General features: G+C 48.3%; 7 protein-coding genes across 7 annotated transcripts; 3 read left to right on the forward strand and 4 right to left on the reverse strand.

The window, feature by feature from the left end:
• Positions 1-319: 319 nt before the first annotated feature.
• On the reverse strand, positions 320-3,398 carry BDV37DRAFT_297058 (uncharacterized protein; the record flags this gene model as incomplete). The annotated part of the gene is made up of 6 exons (XM_032090243.1): positions 320-359; positions 569-798; positions 889-994; positions 1,071-1,557; positions 1,636-2,785; positions 3,033-3,398. 6 exons carry the CDS (start codon positions 3,396-3,398, stop codon positions 320-322), a joined length of 2,379 nt encoding a protein of 792 aa, XP_031937693.1.
• Positions 3,399-4,050: 652 nt separating this feature from the next.
• On the reverse strand, positions 4,051-5,595 carry BDV37DRAFT_209902 (HNH endonuclease signature motif containing protein). The gene is made up of 2 exons (XM_032079987.1): positions 5,217-5,595; positions 4,051-5,170 (listed from the first exon to the last, which is right to left on the reverse strand). Exons 1-2 carry the CDS (start codon positions 5,560-5,562, stop codon positions 4,191-4,193), a joined length of 1,326 nt encoding a protein of 441 aa, XP_031937694.1. The 5' UTR covers positions 5,563-5,595; the 3' UTR covers positions 4,051-4,190.
• Positions 5,596-6,012: 417 nt separating this feature from the next.
• Positions 6,013-7,436, reverse strand: BDV37DRAFT_297059 (glycosyl transferase family 90-domain-containing protein; the record flags this gene model as incomplete). The annotated part of the gene is made up of 2 exons (XM_032090244.1): positions 6,013-6,422; positions 6,479-7,436. 2 exons carry the CDS (start codon positions 7,434-7,436, stop codon positions 6,013-6,015), a joined length of 1,368 nt encoding a protein of 455 aa, XP_031937695.1.
• Positions 7,437-8,937: 1,501 nt separating this feature from the next.
• On the reverse strand, positions 8,938-10,375 carry plyC (polysaccharide lyase family 1 protein; the record flags this gene model as incomplete). Its single annotated transcript, XM_032090245.1, has 4 exons — positions 8,938-9,227; positions 9,282-9,539; positions 9,598-9,950; positions 10,017-10,375. 4 exons carry the CDS (start codon positions 10,373-10,375, stop codon positions 8,938-8,940), a joined length of 1,260 nt encoding a protein of 419 aa, XP_031937696.1.
• Positions 10,376-12,901: 2,526 nt separating this feature from the next.
• Positions 12,902-13,979, forward strand: BDV37DRAFT_286744 (spherulation-specific family 4 protein; the record flags this gene model as incomplete). Its single annotated transcript, XM_032087979.1, has 3 exons — positions 12,902-13,194; positions 13,261-13,618; positions 13,671-13,979. The coding sequence occupies 3 exons, from the start codon at positions 12,902-12,904 to the stop codon at positions 13,977-13,979; spliced, it is 960 nt and encodes a 319-aa protein (XP_031937697.1).
• An 882-nt stretch (positions 13,980-14,861) lies between these two features.
• BDV37DRAFT_297063 (putative MFS monocarboxylate transporter) lies at positions 14,862-16,461 on the forward strand. Its single transcript, XM_032090246.1, has 2 exons — positions 14,862-15,270; positions 15,325-16,461. The coding sequence occupies exons 1-2, from the start codon at positions 15,072-15,074 to the stop codon at positions 16,443-16,445; spliced, it is 1,320 nt and encodes a 439-aa protein (XP_031937698.1). The 5' UTR covers positions 14,862-15,071; the 3' UTR covers positions 16,446-16,461.
• A 275-nt stretch (positions 16,462-16,736) lies between these two features.
• Positions 16,737-17,755, forward strand: BDV37DRAFT_297065 (glutathione S-transferase; the record flags this gene model as incomplete). The annotated part of the gene is made up of 4 exons (XM_032090247.1): positions 16,737-16,787; positions 16,858-17,017; positions 17,074-17,307; positions 17,393-17,755. The coding sequence occupies 4 exons, from the start codon at positions 16,737-16,739 to the stop codon at positions 17,710-17,712; spliced, it is 765 nt and encodes a 254-aa protein (XP_031937699.1). The 3' UTR covers positions 17,713-17,755.
• Positions 17,756-18,095: the final 340 nt, after the last annotated feature.

Raw genomic sequence — 18,095 nt, forward strand, 5'->3', positions numbered from 1 at the left:
ATAGGGCTCTTGGTCAGGTCTTCAAAGCATTCCAGATCCCGTTTGCATTAGGGCGCATTTTTAAAGGTTCTTATCACTATATTAAAGACAAAAGACTAGGGTTTATACGATACCCGAGGCTTAGTACTCTGCTCGAGTTAATAAGCTTGAATCATTCCAACTGACAAGAAATCAAAGTTATACAACAAAGATCCCCCACATAAGTAGACTTCTGACGAACAACTGGCAAATACCTATATATTCATTGGTTTTAATACCAGCTACTAACAACTAGGGAAGGAGCCAACAGGCCGTATTCAGGTATATGGAAAACTTCTCTCTATACCTTTTTCGCCATCCCCCACTCTAGTTCAAAGGTCCTAGCTCAAGAATAAAATGATTGAACTGATATCAGGTGAGCTCCATTTTCAAAAATCATTAAAAACTTGATGTTTGTAAACTTACGTCAGACCTCCACATCCTTGTCCCTGTACCGCTAGTATAAAACAGAATTTCTGTAGGATACGCCCGGCGGTTCTGCTGAACAGAGAGTGGGACACGCGTCATGAATTGACTGTCTTCGACGGACACCCGAAAGACATTTTGGCCCCTTTCTAGCATCGAGTGCAATTTCACTGAACTCGACTGGCGCAGAGAGCTTGTCAGTCTCACAATACTATTTGTAATATTCCATTGCACCCATATCTGCTTTGGACGTGGCCACCTGGGAGGTACCCGGAAGCGAAACACGTAGAGCTTGATGTGACCAGTTGCGCTTGACGCATACGAGGGAAGAATATCGAATGTAGTCGGCGGAACCTGTTGATCTATTACTGCAATACCGTACTCACAATCCGGTGGGAAGTGGAGATAACCCCCCTCTCCGGAAGCCCTTCCGGTTGGAAATACTCTCAAGCATTTATTTGTGTAGATGGCGTTAGCCCAGCCAAATATCTCCTCCAGAACCTTTGCAGTAAGGCGTACGCACCATCCGCCCACACCACATGGGTCGATACTACAGGAATTTTACCCAGTTAGTCTTTAAAGATGGGGTAGAATGGGTCAACCGCAGAAAAGGGGGAAGGGCTCACTGAATGCCGACGGCGGTGGCATATCCATTATGTGACAAGAACACAGGCGATCCGCTCATCCCTGGCATTACAATGGCATTGTATGTCATTCGGTCATTCTGACAACTAAGACATAGCCCTGTGCTTCTAGAAAGCCTGGCCAAGTTCGGATAACCGCAAACCCCAAGGCCGTTGCCTTTTAGGTTCGTTTGGCCCAATATTAGGGCAAAACCATAACCACGACAGTGCCATTCGACCTTCATATCAACCAGAAGTGCTCCATAACCTGGGTCCATGCTGGTATTGCTCGCGCAATTCGGATCGCAAGCAGAGAGAAATACCTCTATATGCCCACTAATCGAGGTAACCCGGCCATGTTCGTTGTAGATCTCTAAATCCTGGGATGGGTGACCTTTCTTATCGATGAGATTACATCTGGCAGTGAGCAAGACAGTTTTCTCAACATTAGGGACAGCAATACTGAATGCAGTTCTGTAACTGATAACTCCTAAAATATTCTGTCACAACCAGGCCAAAGGCTCCAACGCAGTCATTCCGGCAGATATTTTTGGGGGATAGAACGAACCTTCTTGCTTGAACTTGAGCTTGAAAGTCCAATTTTTGAGTTGGCCAAGCTCCAAAGGATTTAATCCATACAACTCTTCAGGTACCGTTTCCGACTGCTCTGCATATAATAGTCCCATTTTTTTGTACATCAAGGTGAGCTTATCTCTGCAGGCCGCCTTGCGCGTATGATTTGCCCTCCTGGTTTTCTTATACCCTGACAGTGCTTGTTGAAATTTGTCTGCTGCAATTCGATACTCCTCTGCTGCTTCCAATACTAGAGCGGCACGCCACAATCCATCTGGGTCACCCGACAGACCTCCGTGTTGGTGACCTGAGTACCTAGGTAAACTGCTGTTCAAGGAACTTTGGGCATCCTTCTGATCTGACAATTTCCAATAGGGATCCTGCCAGTCCCAGGAAAGAGGAATGGTCAACAGAGTGTTATGCTTCGGCTGCTGGAGCTCCAGAGGTGCCGCAATCATTATTATGGAAAAGTTATCACGGCATAGACGGATTATGGTAGGCTTCGCCGCTTCCTGTAGCTGACAAACTAGATCGCCTACTTGGACGGGCTTTGCTAGAGCTGGTAGATGCCATTGTATCTGGGGTCCAAAGCTTCCATCTGTATCTTTTGTAGCGAAACTCACCTCCTGTCCATCTTCTCGCTGGCTTCTTTTCGCTGACAGTACTTTGCCCAGAATATAACCCCACCCACTTATTAAAGCGCATTCGGATTGATCGTAAGTGCTGATGTATACAGCTCTCCCAAGTAAAAATCGAACAAGCCGCGCAAAAAGCGTTGCCCATGGTGTGCTATAGTCAGGCAGTAAATCAGTCGGAATAGACTCGTCAGAGCACATGCCCAGCAAGGCAAATAGCTTATCATGTTGCCTGGTAGCTTCACGAGTGTGGTACATCTCAAGTAGGTCGCTCAGAGGGCGTATGTTCAATGAGAATTCGCTTGAAATGCTCTGTATTACCTTTGGCCGAAATAATGACTCTCTCATGAGGAATGCCACAGGGAGAACGACGGCTTGTAACTCAGGGAAATCCTTATAGAGAGATTCAAAAGATCCTGATGTAAGACCAACGCAAAACACATATCCGTCCATCTCTGTAGCTCCGCACTTGATCAAGATCTGTCGTGCGGCCGCAACCTCTTGAAGCACCTGGATTATAGTTGTCAGAAAAAACATTTAGTTTTGTGGGTGAGTTTTGAGATACCCATATGCGCTTAAACCAGGGTCGCTGGAGCAAAGAGAACACCGCTTCCTTGGTAAACTTGTCGTCCACGCTGTGCGGTCTATGAGCTGCGATCCGTATTTTCTCAAGTGCTTCATCACTATAATGGGCCGAGTTCCCGAGCCAAACAATCACACTCTTGGCTCTAATGTATATTTCAGCCATGCGCCGAACCTGCTCTCCCCTCTCCTTGAGATCCTTCTGATTTATGCAAACCGCGTCTATCCAGATGATTCGCTCGATGTACGGGTCACGAATATGCAACAGAACTGTGTGAAGATTGGCAGTCACGGGGAAATCACAGTCCTCTAATGAGATGGATTGACAGTCGTTCAAGTCACCCCAGACATATGATATAGCCTCATAGAGGTGTGTTTTGCCTGCTAACCGCTCTAGGGGATAGTTGAACAGCCAACCTTGAATATGGGAGTTTCTCTCCTCGCTAGGAAGTAAGCGGAGCAGGCGGATATATCCCTGGGGCAATGGAGGGTAACGGTACTGATTACCAGCACTGCGTTCGCGGCTCTCCGCTGGCTCCATGGTGCTTGTGTCCTCTCAGCCATGAAATCTTCGATTCTTTTTCCGTTTTGCACAGCTAACGATTCTGAATAACTAAAGGAGTTAGCCGCATCCTGGCCCAGAGGAAAGAAGCAGCTTAGCAATAGCTGCGGGGCTGTGCTAGTACTCTTCAGGCTTTATAGGTCAGCCTCGTACCGGCATCGAACGATCCAATCATGGCGCCTGTACGGATACTAAGACCTCTGCTAATCAATGTGATTGGGGTAAGGTACAGGTCAAAATGAGGCAATGCGTGCTGACTTGGACATATCAAAACAAAACAACGAGACCACATGACTATTCTCGAAACCAGACATACTCTGTTGAATGAGATGGCGTTTATTTGAATGAATGAACAAAGTGCCATCATTCAAGTCAATGCTCAAAACTGGATCTACCTTCACTTTGCCGGGGGCGAATAACTGGCTGCTAGGAAAGGCAAAGTAGGATATCGGTTCGCCTTGATGGATCCGAGCGATCGGCGCTCCATGCATAGCTGCCCAAAGTCTGACACCCTGACTGAAGTGTCATATGTGATAACGCTGACATGGTTTGTTGTCTGTATAGGGAAAAAGTTTTATATTGAACGCATTGATCATGAAATCAGGAGGAGAACGGTGCACTCGTAGCCTATCCTATACCCTACCAACGTACCTCGTCATCGCAGCCACCTGGACGGAACTGCGAGCGATGGTTATGTGGACTCATGTTGCTTTCTCTTGTTTGACTATTGGAATTTACAACTAGAAAGTGTAAGAATCACGGTGACCTGTATTAACTAAGGTTGCATGGGCCACGTTCAATGGAAAGAGCAGGCCCATGTGTCTTGTCGGACGTTACAAAAGAAGGGCTCATGCTTTCACCTTCCTCACGGTCATCGATATCTGATAATTCGGTATCCACGCTCCCTAGATACCATGGGCCGTCAGTTGTAATGTCCGACTCGAATGATGGTGCCCGTGGTAAGCTAGCCGAGCCAATCCGTTGCCGCGTTCTTCCCCGTTCATCCTCCTCAAGACAGGCTTCATCTGGCTTCCGTTTCTTGGGGCTAGCACTTCGAGATTTCTCCCTGATAGGCATTAAACGGCACTCTTCCGCACTGACCACCTTCACCGCAGGTAGACCTCCAACCGCAGTCAAGCCCGTAGAGGCTTGGTACAATGCGAGACGTCGGGGGACGCCCGCCTGTAAGAACATGGGGATATACTGAAAGATAGTCCATGCAAATCGGGCAAACACATATTCAGGAGCTACACCACAGAGTGGCTGAAGCTTTACATTATGGTAAAGGGATGTGAGCTCATGCGGTTCGGGAGAGTTCACTAGATGAGTGACATATGATAGAGGTTGATTGCCCGTGGGCTGAGCGCTGTTATTGATGGCATGTGCAGGTTTGGGTACAAAAGAAAACCGTTTATAGTCAAATGATGAGTGTATATCCGACCGGAGGAGGATAACGTTACGGGGAGTGTCTACTGGCTCACCACCTGGTCGAGGAAGTCTACCATATCTACTCATCATGTTTCTCTGGAACCATATGCTTTGACTTCGAGGAATAAGATGAGCACACTCCGTTCCTTCGATGTGGTTGGTTAATCGGCAGCGGATGTCGCGTGAGAGAACAGCTTCAGCGAGTGTGCTCTGTCTTGGCGTTGGATGGCTTGCCTCGCGAGGGATATCAATCTTCCACCCAGGCGGCAACCTCTCATGGGGGAATATCCAGTCCTCGAAACTAGGGACAATAGGGTATGGATCTATGAGGAGTCAGACTCGCTATCAAAGAACGGCTAGCCTTCTAACCTGGATGATCACCCGGCACATGGAAGTAATAGTCTCTCTTGTGAAGGATACCGTCCAGCGGTAGCTCCACCCGTACGTTTCCTTCACGGTCTTCTGTCAACCAGCCATTAAAGTTGTTATTGGCAAGCACACCACATGCCGAGAGCGCGATTCGATGATGAATTCCACCTTTCGGGTGGTCAATGCCTGGCAGAATTAGAAGGATGTTATGAGGATCTGGGTAACCCGGATGATGAAAGTAAATATCATATTCTGGGTCAAACAACAAGGGAGAGGCGGTATGAGTTGTTGGGTTGCCAAAGGCAGGTCTCTGAAGGGGAATTACTTCATCACTGGATAGAGACATTTAGACTGCTTCTCTTCTCTTCCAGTCCCAGGCGTTTATTTGTCCCGGCCGGAAATGCGGATCGAGAGTTGTTGTGGAGATGAACGAAGGAAGCCGAGGCAGTGATTCGTCATGTGACCGCCGAGTCCCGTCACCTGCCCCACATTGCCCTTAGAGAAAATAAAAGTTTTGCTACCAAAAGTGCAAGACTTAATGACGATCAGATCTTATCAGTTCATGGGATTTCAGAAATCCGGGGAATTTGACAAACGTGGCTGATCTGAGTATCTGAGCAATACGAACCTATAGAGTTGGGAAGACTTTCTGGGAGCTGAAGCACCACAAGCAGTGACTCGTAATTCCTATCTTCCTTGCTTATTGCTCATGCGGAGCATCCTTGCGGATGCTAATGTATTGTATATAATGTGGCTATTGTGCAATCTATCTGTACTTTATACGACTAAATATTGTTCATGGAAAGTGCATCATTTTCTGGCTATCAAGCAATACAAAAGACTCATAGCGTATTCCTCTGAGTACAAATTCAGATGGCGTAATTGCGTTTGTGATATGTGGCGATGTCGCCGTCCATCCGTTCAGAAGTTCGCGCCAATAGCATGACTCTGCAGCTGGAGTTAGATATCGATCCCGAAAGGTAGTCACACTGTTATTGGCAATGCGCTCAGCAGACGCTGGATCCTCTAGCAGTGCCTGCATCTTTCTTGGCAGATCAGAAAAGTCGCGCTCCACTTCGACAAAATTCTGATCCGGGCCGGACGAGACAAGGAGGTAATGGTGGTGTTGGATATACTGAAGTTTATGTGCGACGACGACGGAACCGCATGCCTGGCGATATTTCAGAGAAGCAGAATAGGATCGTCCTGGTCCAGACCTGTCAGCAGTGTCCGTTGGGACGAGCAGGGAAAATCATGCTCACCTTCCACATGAGCAATAAAGCGATACCGACAATGGTCCTCCATGCTAATAAAGTTCGTCTGTTCCTTCCATACTATTTCCTTGACATCAGCCCACGGCTGATTTCTGGCTGCCTCCAACAATGCCCGTCGCATCTTCGCCGCAAAGCTCAGTTTACCCCTCCACACCAGCTTTGCCTCTTTCTCTTCCCATGGTACCTCTTTGTGTCGAATACGATCAACCACCTGAGTATACGGACCGATTTTGCCGTCAACCTTGCCGTGTTCCCATGCCCAAAAGCCGAAGTCTGGCAGGAGCCACACGGCTTGTTCCTCATGTTTCCGGGCCAATACCCATAGAGGGTGATGTGGACTGGCAACATCATCTACTTTGTCTTCAACGGAGAAGACGAACTCCGTATTAGGCAGAACAGAAGTATTAGGACCCGTTGCTAGTGCACGGTGAATTGAACCCAAAATTCCCAAGATCTTACGGCGATGGTCATCTCCCCTTGAGTGAGTGGATATCACATATAGCTGACCGTTGACAACTGCTGCACGAGTCATACCATCAACCAGATGAATCTCATTCAGGTCATGCATCGATATGCCACTCTTCGCAAGCCAGAATGTCTGTGCGCGGTGGACATCTTCGAACAGGCCTGGAAAGAAGCTCTGGCACTGGGCAGCATTGAGGGATAGGTTGTGTGCGTCGTAGACTGGATTATAAGTTCGTGCCATTGGTGTAGCATTGTCAGATTGACCAGACGCGCCATGGAGGCAACTCCCACATTCGAATGACACAGCTGTTTGGCAGGCACAATGGCCAGCAGGAATGAGATGGTTGATCAAGGCCGGTACATTGTCTCGATCGGAGTTGACACCGAACCACAGGGACCAGATGAACAATGCAAGTATGGCACCGACGACAGCAAGGAGACTGAGACGAAGCAGACAACGGCTCTGGGTCGGCTTTATCATGATGTCTATGGTTTGAACCACATGGCGAGCGAATGTGTTTTAACAAATTCTCTCAGCAGAATTTCAAGGAAGCCTGGGACCTCATTGCTTAGCGTCCCCCAACCCGGGCAAAACGATGTAACATCATACCCTGGTCAGTAAGGGGCATTATATGATGTCTTGACTGTGCAATGGTCTCGTGTTGGACGGCGCCTTTCCGTTTATTCGCTGGTCTAGTAGATCGCAGCACCCTTAACTTCTCCTTTCTCGGAAATGATCGTGGGCATAGCGTTGGCCATCAGCTTTATCCTGGCTCTATTACTAGGATTAAAGGACTAGTTGTGCGTTTCGGGGGCGCGGCCAGGGCCATTTTGGTGGTAAGGCCCACAGTGACGCCCGAGGATGGCTTAGGGCCTAGAGGGCACAAAGAACAACCCAGCCCCACCCTATAAAACTGTGTATTACTATTGAAAGCCTACCGAGTAGAGGATATTATCATCAATATTTGCAACTTGTGGTAGGATGGACAGATGTACCAGGCATTTGATGAGATACTAAGACAAGCAAATGCTAAGCACAATGGTACAGAGTATAGAACGGAGATGTGGCAGCCAAAACCACATCAGTGGCGCAATGTCAAGCTTCTTATTCTTGGCGGCAAGCCAAGCTCCATATGAACACCTGTGGGCCTTGTAGTAGGCTTATAACCCTGGTTACCAAGCTCCTCCCGTCTTGTTTTTGATCGGGGGTTCAGGATCCTTCGTCTGTCCAGTGGCGGATTTTCGGTATAACTCGTTCGCCAAATCTTACGTGTCAACGGCTACAACTACAACGGCGCACATTGTAAACCTCTTCTCCTATTCCTATAAAGCTTGGTATTATGCCGATCGGAGAGAAACACCCTTGGATCTTCTATTAATTCTCGGTCACAATCTAGACTGGGCTCACGCAAATAAGGATATAGCGTAGACAAGGCATCCTGACAGGGAGAATGCAGATGGACAACCATCAGCAAAATAGAGAATCAGAATAGCACCCTTTTAATCGGATGAGCACCGGCGTATATTTGAGGGATAGTCTAGAAACTGTTTCCCCCTCCGCCTGGGTTCATCTGGCTCTAATTGAGTGGATCAACTTGCGGCCCCCAAGCACTAACCACTACGATCCACGAACGACTGCTTTAGCGTGAGAACAAATTACCAGCCAATAAAAAACAGGCCCAATTAAAAAAGTGAGCGAGCGCGCGTGCTGGTTCGTTAGAGGGCAAAGAGCTCCAGATGACTTAGAACTGCCCTGAAAATCCCGAGCTGTGACCCTACGGAACAGTGCTGTGGAGCAATTGATCCACGGTTTCATGAGCTCAAAGGACTCCGCATAACTCCCTCAAGAGGGGTTTACATGTCTAGATATGCTCGATTGCCTTTCTCGATTAGTGAAGCTGCTCGATAAAAAAGTATGTAGAATGTATGTATGTATGTACAATGTAAGGTATAACGAACACCTCGCAAACCATGCTAAAGTATTACGCATAGCTGGAAGGAACCAGAGAGTTCGCCCAAACCTCCAGGTAAGTATACCCGCTGGCATCCAACGTCATGGAATCTGCAGTGTTGGGGTCCGTTCCAAGCTCTGCCTCGGCATCATCGGGGATTCCATCACCATCGGTATCGGTAGGGGCTGTACCCTGGTCGAGGTCGCCTGCACCTCCCATGTCCGCTTCGTCGGAGATCAGTGCGCCATCTTTGCCATAGGATTCGACCTGGGCAATTAACTGGGTATCGACACTGTCTCTCACTTTTGATGCTCCAGCATCTACTTACTATTAGCATGGTATATCGGTGGGGTATTTGTGACAATGGAACTTACACTTGGTGACATATGTCAATGCAGCATCCGGGGTTAAGACGGAGGCAACAGCTGGATAGTCATACTTTTCGGTAACGAGATCCATCCCGCCGTAGTTGGAAGAGGCCACGCCCAGCTCGCTACCGTTGAGAGTGCCGTCCTTGTCAGAGTCATAGTAGTTTGTCTCAACATAGGCATGGAAGTTCTCGTTGCCACGAGTAAAGGCTGTGACTGAGGTAGACGGTCCGCTAATGAAATAGTTCCCGATAACATTAACATCTGTCTACAGCGTTAGCCCAGCATACCAGACATAGGAAAGAAAAGGCATGGGACGCACTCGACTCTCCATCAGAGCCTCCAGCAATATATCCACCACCGCCGCCCCAGTTATAGATCACGTTGTTCGTGAACTCATTGACACCCTTGACCTTAGGGTTGCGCGTTTTGTTGTCAATGTACAGATTGCGGAACAGCGATACACCACCGTCGGTTTGCATCAAGCCGCCACAGGAATGTGTCTCCAGACCCTGTGCGATGATACTGTTCTGAATGGTAACGTTGCTGACATCACCATTGATCGAGAATGTTTCATCACGACCCCAAGAGACAGAGACATGGTCGAAGATCATGTTCTTTCCGTCGGCGATGCCCATGGCGTCTTTTCCTGATGAACCGCCTTTTCCCATGCGACTGTATATTCCAGTTCTCCTCGTTAGTGTATATGCCAGGATAGAAATGAAATATGTTCCTGCTTACATCCTGATATACCGCACGATGGCATCGTCAGCATTCGAAAATGACCACCCATTTCCATACACAGTGATTCCATCGCCAGGCGCCGTTTGTCCCAAAATTGTTACCTGTTTGGACACAACAATGCGATCGGTGATTTCAATCACTCCTCCCACGGAGAACACCACGATCCGACCGGGCTGGGATACAGCATCGCGCAACGACCCTTCACCTGAGTCGTTCAAGTTCGACACAACGTACACTTCACCCTGACGACCTCCGACCGCGTTCGCGCCAAACCCCTCTGCACCAGGGAAGGCGATCAAGGCCGACGTAGTTTGGAGAAGCGACAAGAGACTGATGAAGGAGAGTGTGAGCCGCATCTTGAATAGCGAACAAGGAAAAGCAGAGACAAAAGAGTTAGAAGATTATCACTCCATTTCATCCCGGATACCTCGGGCGCATATTTATACCTACAGCCGTTCAACGCCGTGTCGCATACAGATTAGCCGCCAAGGAAGCCGTTGATTGATGCATGAATCGGGTGTTTTGGCAGTTCCCATTAAATTAAAAGAGAGTCTGACTCGGTATATGCGATGTTTAAACGATCTTTAGCTGCCGACTATGCAGCCCCTGGTGCTTCTCGGCTGTCACAGGGTCCGACAACCCTACTTTATCCGGTAACAAAACTGTAGGGATCGACAGTGCTCGGATGCTTTTATGTTTCGGATAAGACTCTGTCTGTCAGTCGCACCCAATCAGATTGTGAAGCCACTGCATGCTGGAATAGCATATTCCACCTATAACAAACTATTCATATGTTTTCCAGAGATCCGCATGTTCCGGATAGCCCCTGAACTCAAGAATTGTTCTAAGAATGGACTGCATAACTGACATTAACTTGCACTTTATCTCCTACTGTCCAGTGAAACTGCAACATGAAATACATGATAGGAAGCTCCTTTAGATGGAGGGCAGACAATGATCTATGAAACTGTCGCAATTGGACCACAAGACCTACGAGGGAATTCATAAGTTAGATCCATTCGGTTCGCCTTGATCTTGACGTTCTCCTTGTTCAACCAGCGCAAGCTATGCTACTAATCTTAAGTAGTCTTGATGCATTGAGCTAAATATCTTAGCATGCGTGATCTTCGTGCCAGAGGTCTTCAAATCTTTTATCAATCTTCTGTCTGTATGTGGCGTAAAAGAATGCAGCCGGTGACAAAATAACGGACTCAATGTCAATGAAGCGACAGGGCATGTTCCTATAGCACGATGAGCAGATTGAACGTGGGTAAATTAGCGGCCGTGCTCCGACCATTGCTCGGAGCGGTTAACAAGACATCGTAGTCCCGATCAATCGGATCTACGCGTGTACTGTGTATAAACAGGACTGTCGTACTAAATTCTCCGAGTTAAATCCACATCCCGGTGCTGTAAGATCGCGGGCCGCTCAATCTACATCACCGGTATGGGGTTTATCTAGTTTATCTACACAGGTCGATCAAACATAGGAGTAGGATAACCAACAGCTGGCGACGATTTACAAGGAACGATGACACTGGGTTCCCCAAAGCCGTAGCTGCCAAAGATGCGCATATATCATTCTGAAATGGGCTTTTAAAATCACGGGCCATTGCTGTTAAGCCACAATGATCCTGCAATCGAGAAGGAGCAAACGTTAGATTTGCAACGCATTTAACATCATCCCGGGACTTTGCAGCGTTTGCACTTTGCGGTGTTTGCACAACTAGTACGTACATATACAAACCGACAACTTGCAAACGCCATGACCCCCAAGATGTTCAAGTTTACACGATACAAGTGAATGAGGGGGCTCAGACAGGGCGTATCGGAAGAGGGGCAGCACTCGTGGCGCTTGACTGGTACCAATAAGGGCCCGATAAAGCACCTGGCACTGACGGCTAATTTCCACTCCGACAAAGAAAGAAGCCCTAGAAACATGTCACAGAGCTCTGGTGATGACATTTATCGAACACATCATGTTTCATTCCAACATCAGCTTCGGTTCTTGGGATTCTACTTTTTGAATGTATACAATCAATTGACCCTTCGTTTGCATTAACCGCTCAAATACAGAAGGTTCGACGTGAACCAAGATAGTTTGAGAATGTCATTCAGTGCCATATGACAGGTCAAAGACAATGTTATGAGGGCTTGTTGAATCTTTGTCACTGCCTAATTGTGATCATCCAAAGGATAATGAATAATGAAACACACAAAGAGGAGCTGCTAACAGTATTTCCAACTTCTTTTTGTCTCCATGATAATGGATGACGTTCAGTTGTGATGTATGGAGTAGAATCTAACCCGCTGCAAGCACCACCTAATCGGTAAATCTCTTTACCCCGGTGAATTGTAAGACTATATTCTAAAGTGAGCTTGATAAACAATGATGATCTTTTCAATACAGTCCATATTTCCTGAGCCATGCTTCGATTTGGAGTTGGCATTTTACATTCACCACCATGAGAACTGATGCAGAGTAACCTGGTTGGCTTGCCTACCCGCCACGTGTATATATGTCAGAGGGGAAAAGATAGAATCTCAACCTGCCCCAGTTGTATCTTGGATTGGGCTTGGTTAGGCGTTCTAGAACAGGGGCCTGGAATGTGGAGACCTAGCATATTATGTCCCCTTTCGGCAACAAGCAGTGGCCGCGGAATGTAAGCCATCTGATTGAATATATAGACAGCAAGTGAATCACTGCATTCTTCCGATCTGAATTCGCTACTAGCTTCCGGAAACCTGTGTGATTCCTAGTATTTATACGCCCTTCATTCGTTATTTCATTCATTCTTTGCAGACATTCCTTCTGTCCTACTCTGCACCCCCATTCATTCCCTCGACTTTGCTCCCTTGACACTGATATCTAGTCAATCATTATGCTCTCTGTGAATATACTTCGTGTTCTGAGCTGTCTGCTTCTGTTGTTCCAGGTCGTACAGACAGCAATCATCCCCATTCGCCAGTATGACTCGGAAGAGCAAGACGATGCGACCAATGATGATACCAACTCCCAGGGCAGCAAGCCTAGCCATGCACTAATGGCACCCTCAGCTTCGGCGATAACCACCACACCCCTGCAGTCGGGAGGCAATCTCGCTGGGGGTACAGAAATTATCATTCCTTACTATGCCTACCCAGCGGATGGGGCCTGGACGCCTGTTGAGCAGCTGTGCGTCTTTCACCCCTCGCTCCGTTATGACGAACCACAAGAGATGTACTAACCACACCCCAAAAGTGCCGCCAACAACCCCAACGTGAAGTTTACTATCATCATTAACCCCAGCAGCGGTCCAGGTGGAGATAGACTGCCAGACGCCAACTGGCGCAAGGCAATCCCCAAGCTGAGGGCACACCCCAATATCGCCGTCATCGGCTACGTTGCGACAGGCTACGGAGGCCGAGCTCTGTCTGCTGTTGAGCGCGATATTACCACGTATGCCAACTGGCCGACTCTCAGCGGTGATGCCTCCTTCGCCGTTCAGGGCATCTTCCTCGACGAAGCAGCCGCTGAGCTTGATGACAAGAAAGTGACATTCTACAAGCAACTCACTACTAAAGTCAAGAAGAACAAGGGCTTTGGCCCACACAACAATGTAAGTACCCCTGCCCGTCTCATCTGCAGCCGACAACTAACCAAACTTTCAGGTGGTCATGAACCCTGGAACAATCCCCGACAACGCCTACCTCGAGATCCCCGACTTGACGGTCATTTTCGAGTCCCCGCACAGAGAGTTCCAAGAGGCGATGGCGGGACATGAATTCGACCGCGTCAAAAACATCGACAAGGCTCGTCTCTCGTCCATGGTCACCTCCGTCCCTACGGGAACCGATCTGGCGGGTCTGGTCGGGCAGCTCCGCGAGATTACTGGCCATATTTATCTCAGCAACTCAGCTAGTTATCTCGAGTACCCTCAGGCCTTGGATGAGGCGGCGCGCATTATTGGTTCCAGTTGAATGTGGACATTGCTTGGCCGGGCTTGCAATCTATCTTCTCTGTTGACGGGTGTGTGACTCTGTGCGGGACACCATGTGGGCAACTTACTTTCTGTACGGAAAACTATGTCTATTGTAGAGCAATAGATCTGCTTTTCTTCTTCCGTCCTAAATTGTTTGCTAAACGCGCCAATGTAGGGGGGCGGCCGTAGTTACGTGTCAAAAGGACAGAGGTTCCCTACAGACGATGTTGGCGTAAGTAGATGGTTTGAGACGCCAAGGTAACACACATTCGTATATGTAGGGAGTCACATGGGCGTATATTGGCCGAGATCAAGACTGGCTTCGATGGGCGCACCAATAATTGAAGGATATCGGGGATAAGTCAAGTGCGTCCCTGACGCGCCAAGAAGCGCTATCGCTCTTCTAAAGAAATACCGGCATAGCAAGGTTCTTGGAACATTGATCATATCAAGTAAGTCTCTTCGATCATGTCATTGTGTCGACTGTCTTTTTCTTCTTGCTTCATCCTTGGCCTTCTAGTTTGCAAATTACATTGACAACTAAAGGGAAGCGAGGTAAAGAGAAGGATAGAAAAGAAAATGCTCGCCACTTGACACGGTATAATCTTATTTCAGGGCTTTAACAAAGCAGCTCTGTATCACCCAGCCCCCGAGGGCGCAGCCAACAGGTAAGCACCGTCAATTTTAGGTGTGACAGGCTCTTCGTTCCTGAAATCATGTCGACGAAGAGTAGCTCATTTTATAAATATGCTGGATACAATCACCAGGAAATACAGTTTGAACTTGACACAATACTATGTATTAAGTCAGCGCAAAGGACATCACCTGACTGTCCGCTAGAACTATCAGAACGAGATAATACACCTCTACAGTAGTATTCCTGCACATTGCTCCATTCTTATCAGATACTAAATTATTGGATGGATCCATACGAAATGATCGAATGAAGGTCCGTGGATCCACCAGAGGGATCCAGAGCTCTAGCGTCGCGCCCTGCCGATGACATGTTCCGCCACAGCCGAACACTCATTTTAAAGATCGAGATCCGGCAATGCCAATGGACTACAGCTGAGTCGCTGAAAGCCACACAATGCGTCGGTTCCCTCAACATGAAAACGTTGAACTCGCGAGTGGCCTTGACACGAGGTCCGCTGTGAGTGAGCCTTTAGCGGATAATCCCGATGAAAGCCGAGCTGTTTCAGCCTTCCCGGATGGTGGACAGGAGGCATGGACATGTCTTCTGGGATCATTTTTGATGATGTTTCCCTCATTTGGTTTTCAAACAGCTGGTAGGTGAACCCGATATATCAATTCATTCAGAATTTCGCATTGACTCCATGTAGTTGGATCGGTTCAGGACTATATTAGCACTCATCAACTTTCCGAATATAGTGTCAGCGATGTCGGTTGGATCACCGCCGTGCTGGTCTTCCCGACCTTATTTCTGGGTGTTCAAGTCGGCCCGCTATTCGATCGCTACGGACCACGGGTACTGTTGATCTGTGGATCGCTCGGCAGTTTCACGTCTTATATTCTCCTAGCACAGTGCTCCGAATACTGGCATTTCATGCTATGCCTGGGGTTCCTTGGAGGCGTATCTGCTGCAGTTATTACCACCGTGTCGATCGCCGTTCTGAGCCACTGGTTCTATCGACGACGTGCCCTTGCATCCGGCATCTGCATGGGCGGATCGTCGGCCGGTGGTGCCATCATCCCACTACTCCTACGAACCCTGTTCGCCAAGTACGGCTGGACCTGGGGAATCCGGGTGATCGCATTCATAGCACTGGGGTGCTACATTCTGGGCTTCGCACTCGTCAAAGGGCGGCTACCCACCAGCACCCAAAGTCGAACGACGATCGATATACGGGCGTTCAAATCGCCCCGTTTATGTTTCCTGGCAGTCGGCGTCTTCTCCTTCGAATTCATTATCTTCGGCTGCGCAGCCCTCCTCCCCACATATGTCCGCTATGCGGGTCTCTCGCTGGACGTTCAATTCTACTCTCTCACCGTCCTGAACGCCATGAGCTTCCTCGGGAGAGTCCTCCCCGGCTTCGCTGCCGACCTCGTCGGTCGATTCAATATCCTCCTGACCCTGGTCATTATGACCCTCATCGTGATGGTGGCCGTGTGGTTACCGTTCGGATCGCGCGACGACGCCACGCTGTATGCGGTGGTGGCTATCTTCGGGTTCGGGTCGGGCGGGTGGCTCTCGCTGGCGCCGGTGTGTGCAGGCCAGCTATGCAAGACGGAAGAATACGGACGGTTCTACGGCACGGTTTATTGTGTCGCGGCGTTTGGCGTCTTGCTTACTGTTCCTGTTGGAGGGAAATTGCTTCAGTCGACTACCCCGCAGGTCCTGGTTGGGTTCTACTCGGCCGTTTTGTTGACGGGGCTGGTGAGCATTGCGTTATCCCGATGGGCTCTTCTGGATTGGAAGTGGAGGTGGAAGGTTAAGGTGTAGGTGGACTAGATTGATAGATTAGGTAGTTAATTAGAATATAGAAACATAGGAAATACCAGCTACTGAGCAATCAAATAAACTATAGAGTACTTCGGCCAATCAGTTACTTGTTCCTGAAACAGGATATGATAGGGCTGGAAAGACGTGAGCCGCGCTTACTATGAGGAATTGTTTCCGATATCCGTCGGACAAGGATTATTGGTGAGAATACGCATAAATATCTACTTTCCAGGCAGAAACTCTGATTCCAAAATAAATGTCTGACTGAATCTTCCTATGCTGGTCAACACCATGGCCGAATTATTCACGGAACTAACGCCATCCAGAATCAAAGATACGAAGGTAAACATGGCCATTCCTTTGTAGCATACCTAGCTTGTTCCATACAATACAATACTCACGAGTATAATAGGGCCTACATTTGATTACCTGCAATACCCCGAATGGTAAGAAGGTGCAGATTCTGCTCGAAGAACTCAAAGAGGTGTATGGATTGGAGTGGACGACATCCTTGATCGATCTCGACACCGAGGAGCAGAAGCAGCCATGGTTTCTCAAGCTCAATCCCAACGGTCAGTATTTCTGTTGAGACTACCCAGAAACGCGGTCCCTCTCTGATAAATTGTAGGGAAAATCCCCATAATCATCGACCATGCCAGCGGTGAAGCGTTTCCGGTCATGGAGTCGTCCGCAGAACTTCTCTACCTGGTGGAAAAGTTCGACCCCGATCACCATTTCCACTTTGCGACGGCGACCCACCGATCCCAGCTCTTCCAGTGGTTAATCTTCTGGAATGCGTCGGGCCAGCCACAGCAAGCGGGATTGAATCACTTCTCACGATTCGCTCCAGTGCAAGTTCCTTGTAAGCCCCTCTCTTATTTTCCCATTGGGAGCATCATCCCAATGCAATGCGTATGCGGGGAACTAAAACAACAGTTTAAACATAGATGCCGTTCAACGATTCAAGACCGAAACCCTTCGAATCTACAATGTGCTGGAACTGCACCTGTCTGGCAGCCTGGCCGGTGGTGAAGCCCGGGATTACTTGGTGGGCGCGGGTCGAGGCACGTACAGTATTGCCGATATCAATGCGTACCCCTGGGTGCGGGGATGGAAGAAGAGTACGATTACCGACGAGGAGATGGACAAATTCCCGCAGCTGAAGAAGTGGATCGAGCGGATTGAGGCCAGACCGGCGGTGCTGAGGGGTATCGGGGAACAATATGACGAAGAGGTGCATCCTGAGCTACTGCTCAGCACGAACTAGCAGGATATACTATCCCGGCCTCGGAGGAAGGGCTGAAGTATCCCCTTGTAAGTCTTAATGACGATAGACACAAAATCTATAAACAGCGATAACTTACATTTACTGGTAACAACAATAAGAATCTCTCCGATATAGTGTTTACTGCTATAGAGATAACTGAAATAAATAGATTGATACTATATTTCTCAGGTATCAGTCAGGACAGTAATAATTATATCACACCTCCGGACGAAAGAATGTGGTTCACTTTGGAACTGCCCTAAGCTAATCTATTTTACTTAGATGACCCGTCATTGAGTCAAGCTGGTCATGGCCACACTCTCCATCAACGGCAAAACCTGAAACGGAGCTAGAAGTCAATCGCAACCTTCAAAGCACCTTCC

Source organism: Aspergillus pseudonomiae (assembly GCF_009193645.1).
Source record: "Aspergillus pseudonomiae strain CBS 119388 unplaced genomic scaffold BDV37scaffold_80, whole genome shotgun sequence".
Lineage (NCBI taxonomy): Eukaryota > Fungi > Ascomycota > Eurotiomycetes > Eurotiales > Aspergillaceae > Aspergillus > Aspergillus pseudonomiae.

Bases quoted from the DNA above. Each gene is read 5' to 3' on its own strand.
- BDV37DRAFT_209902 (XM_032079987.1), bottom strand. From the start codon at position 5,562: ATGTCTCTATCCAGTGATGAAGTAATTCCCCTTCAGAGACCTGCCTTT. The intron at 5,171-5,216 runs GTTAGAAGGCTA...GACTCCTCATAG, and splicing joins TGTGCCGGGTGATCATCCAG to ATCCATACCCTATTGTCCCT.
- BDV37DRAFT_297063 (XM_032090246.1), top strand. From the start codon at position 15,072: ATGCGTCGGTTCCCTCAACATGAAAACGTTGAACTCGCGAGTGGCCTT. The intron at 15,271-15,324 runs GTAGGTGAACCC...GACTCCATGTAG, and splicing joins ATTTGGTTTTCAAACAGCTG to TTGGATCGGTTCAGGACTAT.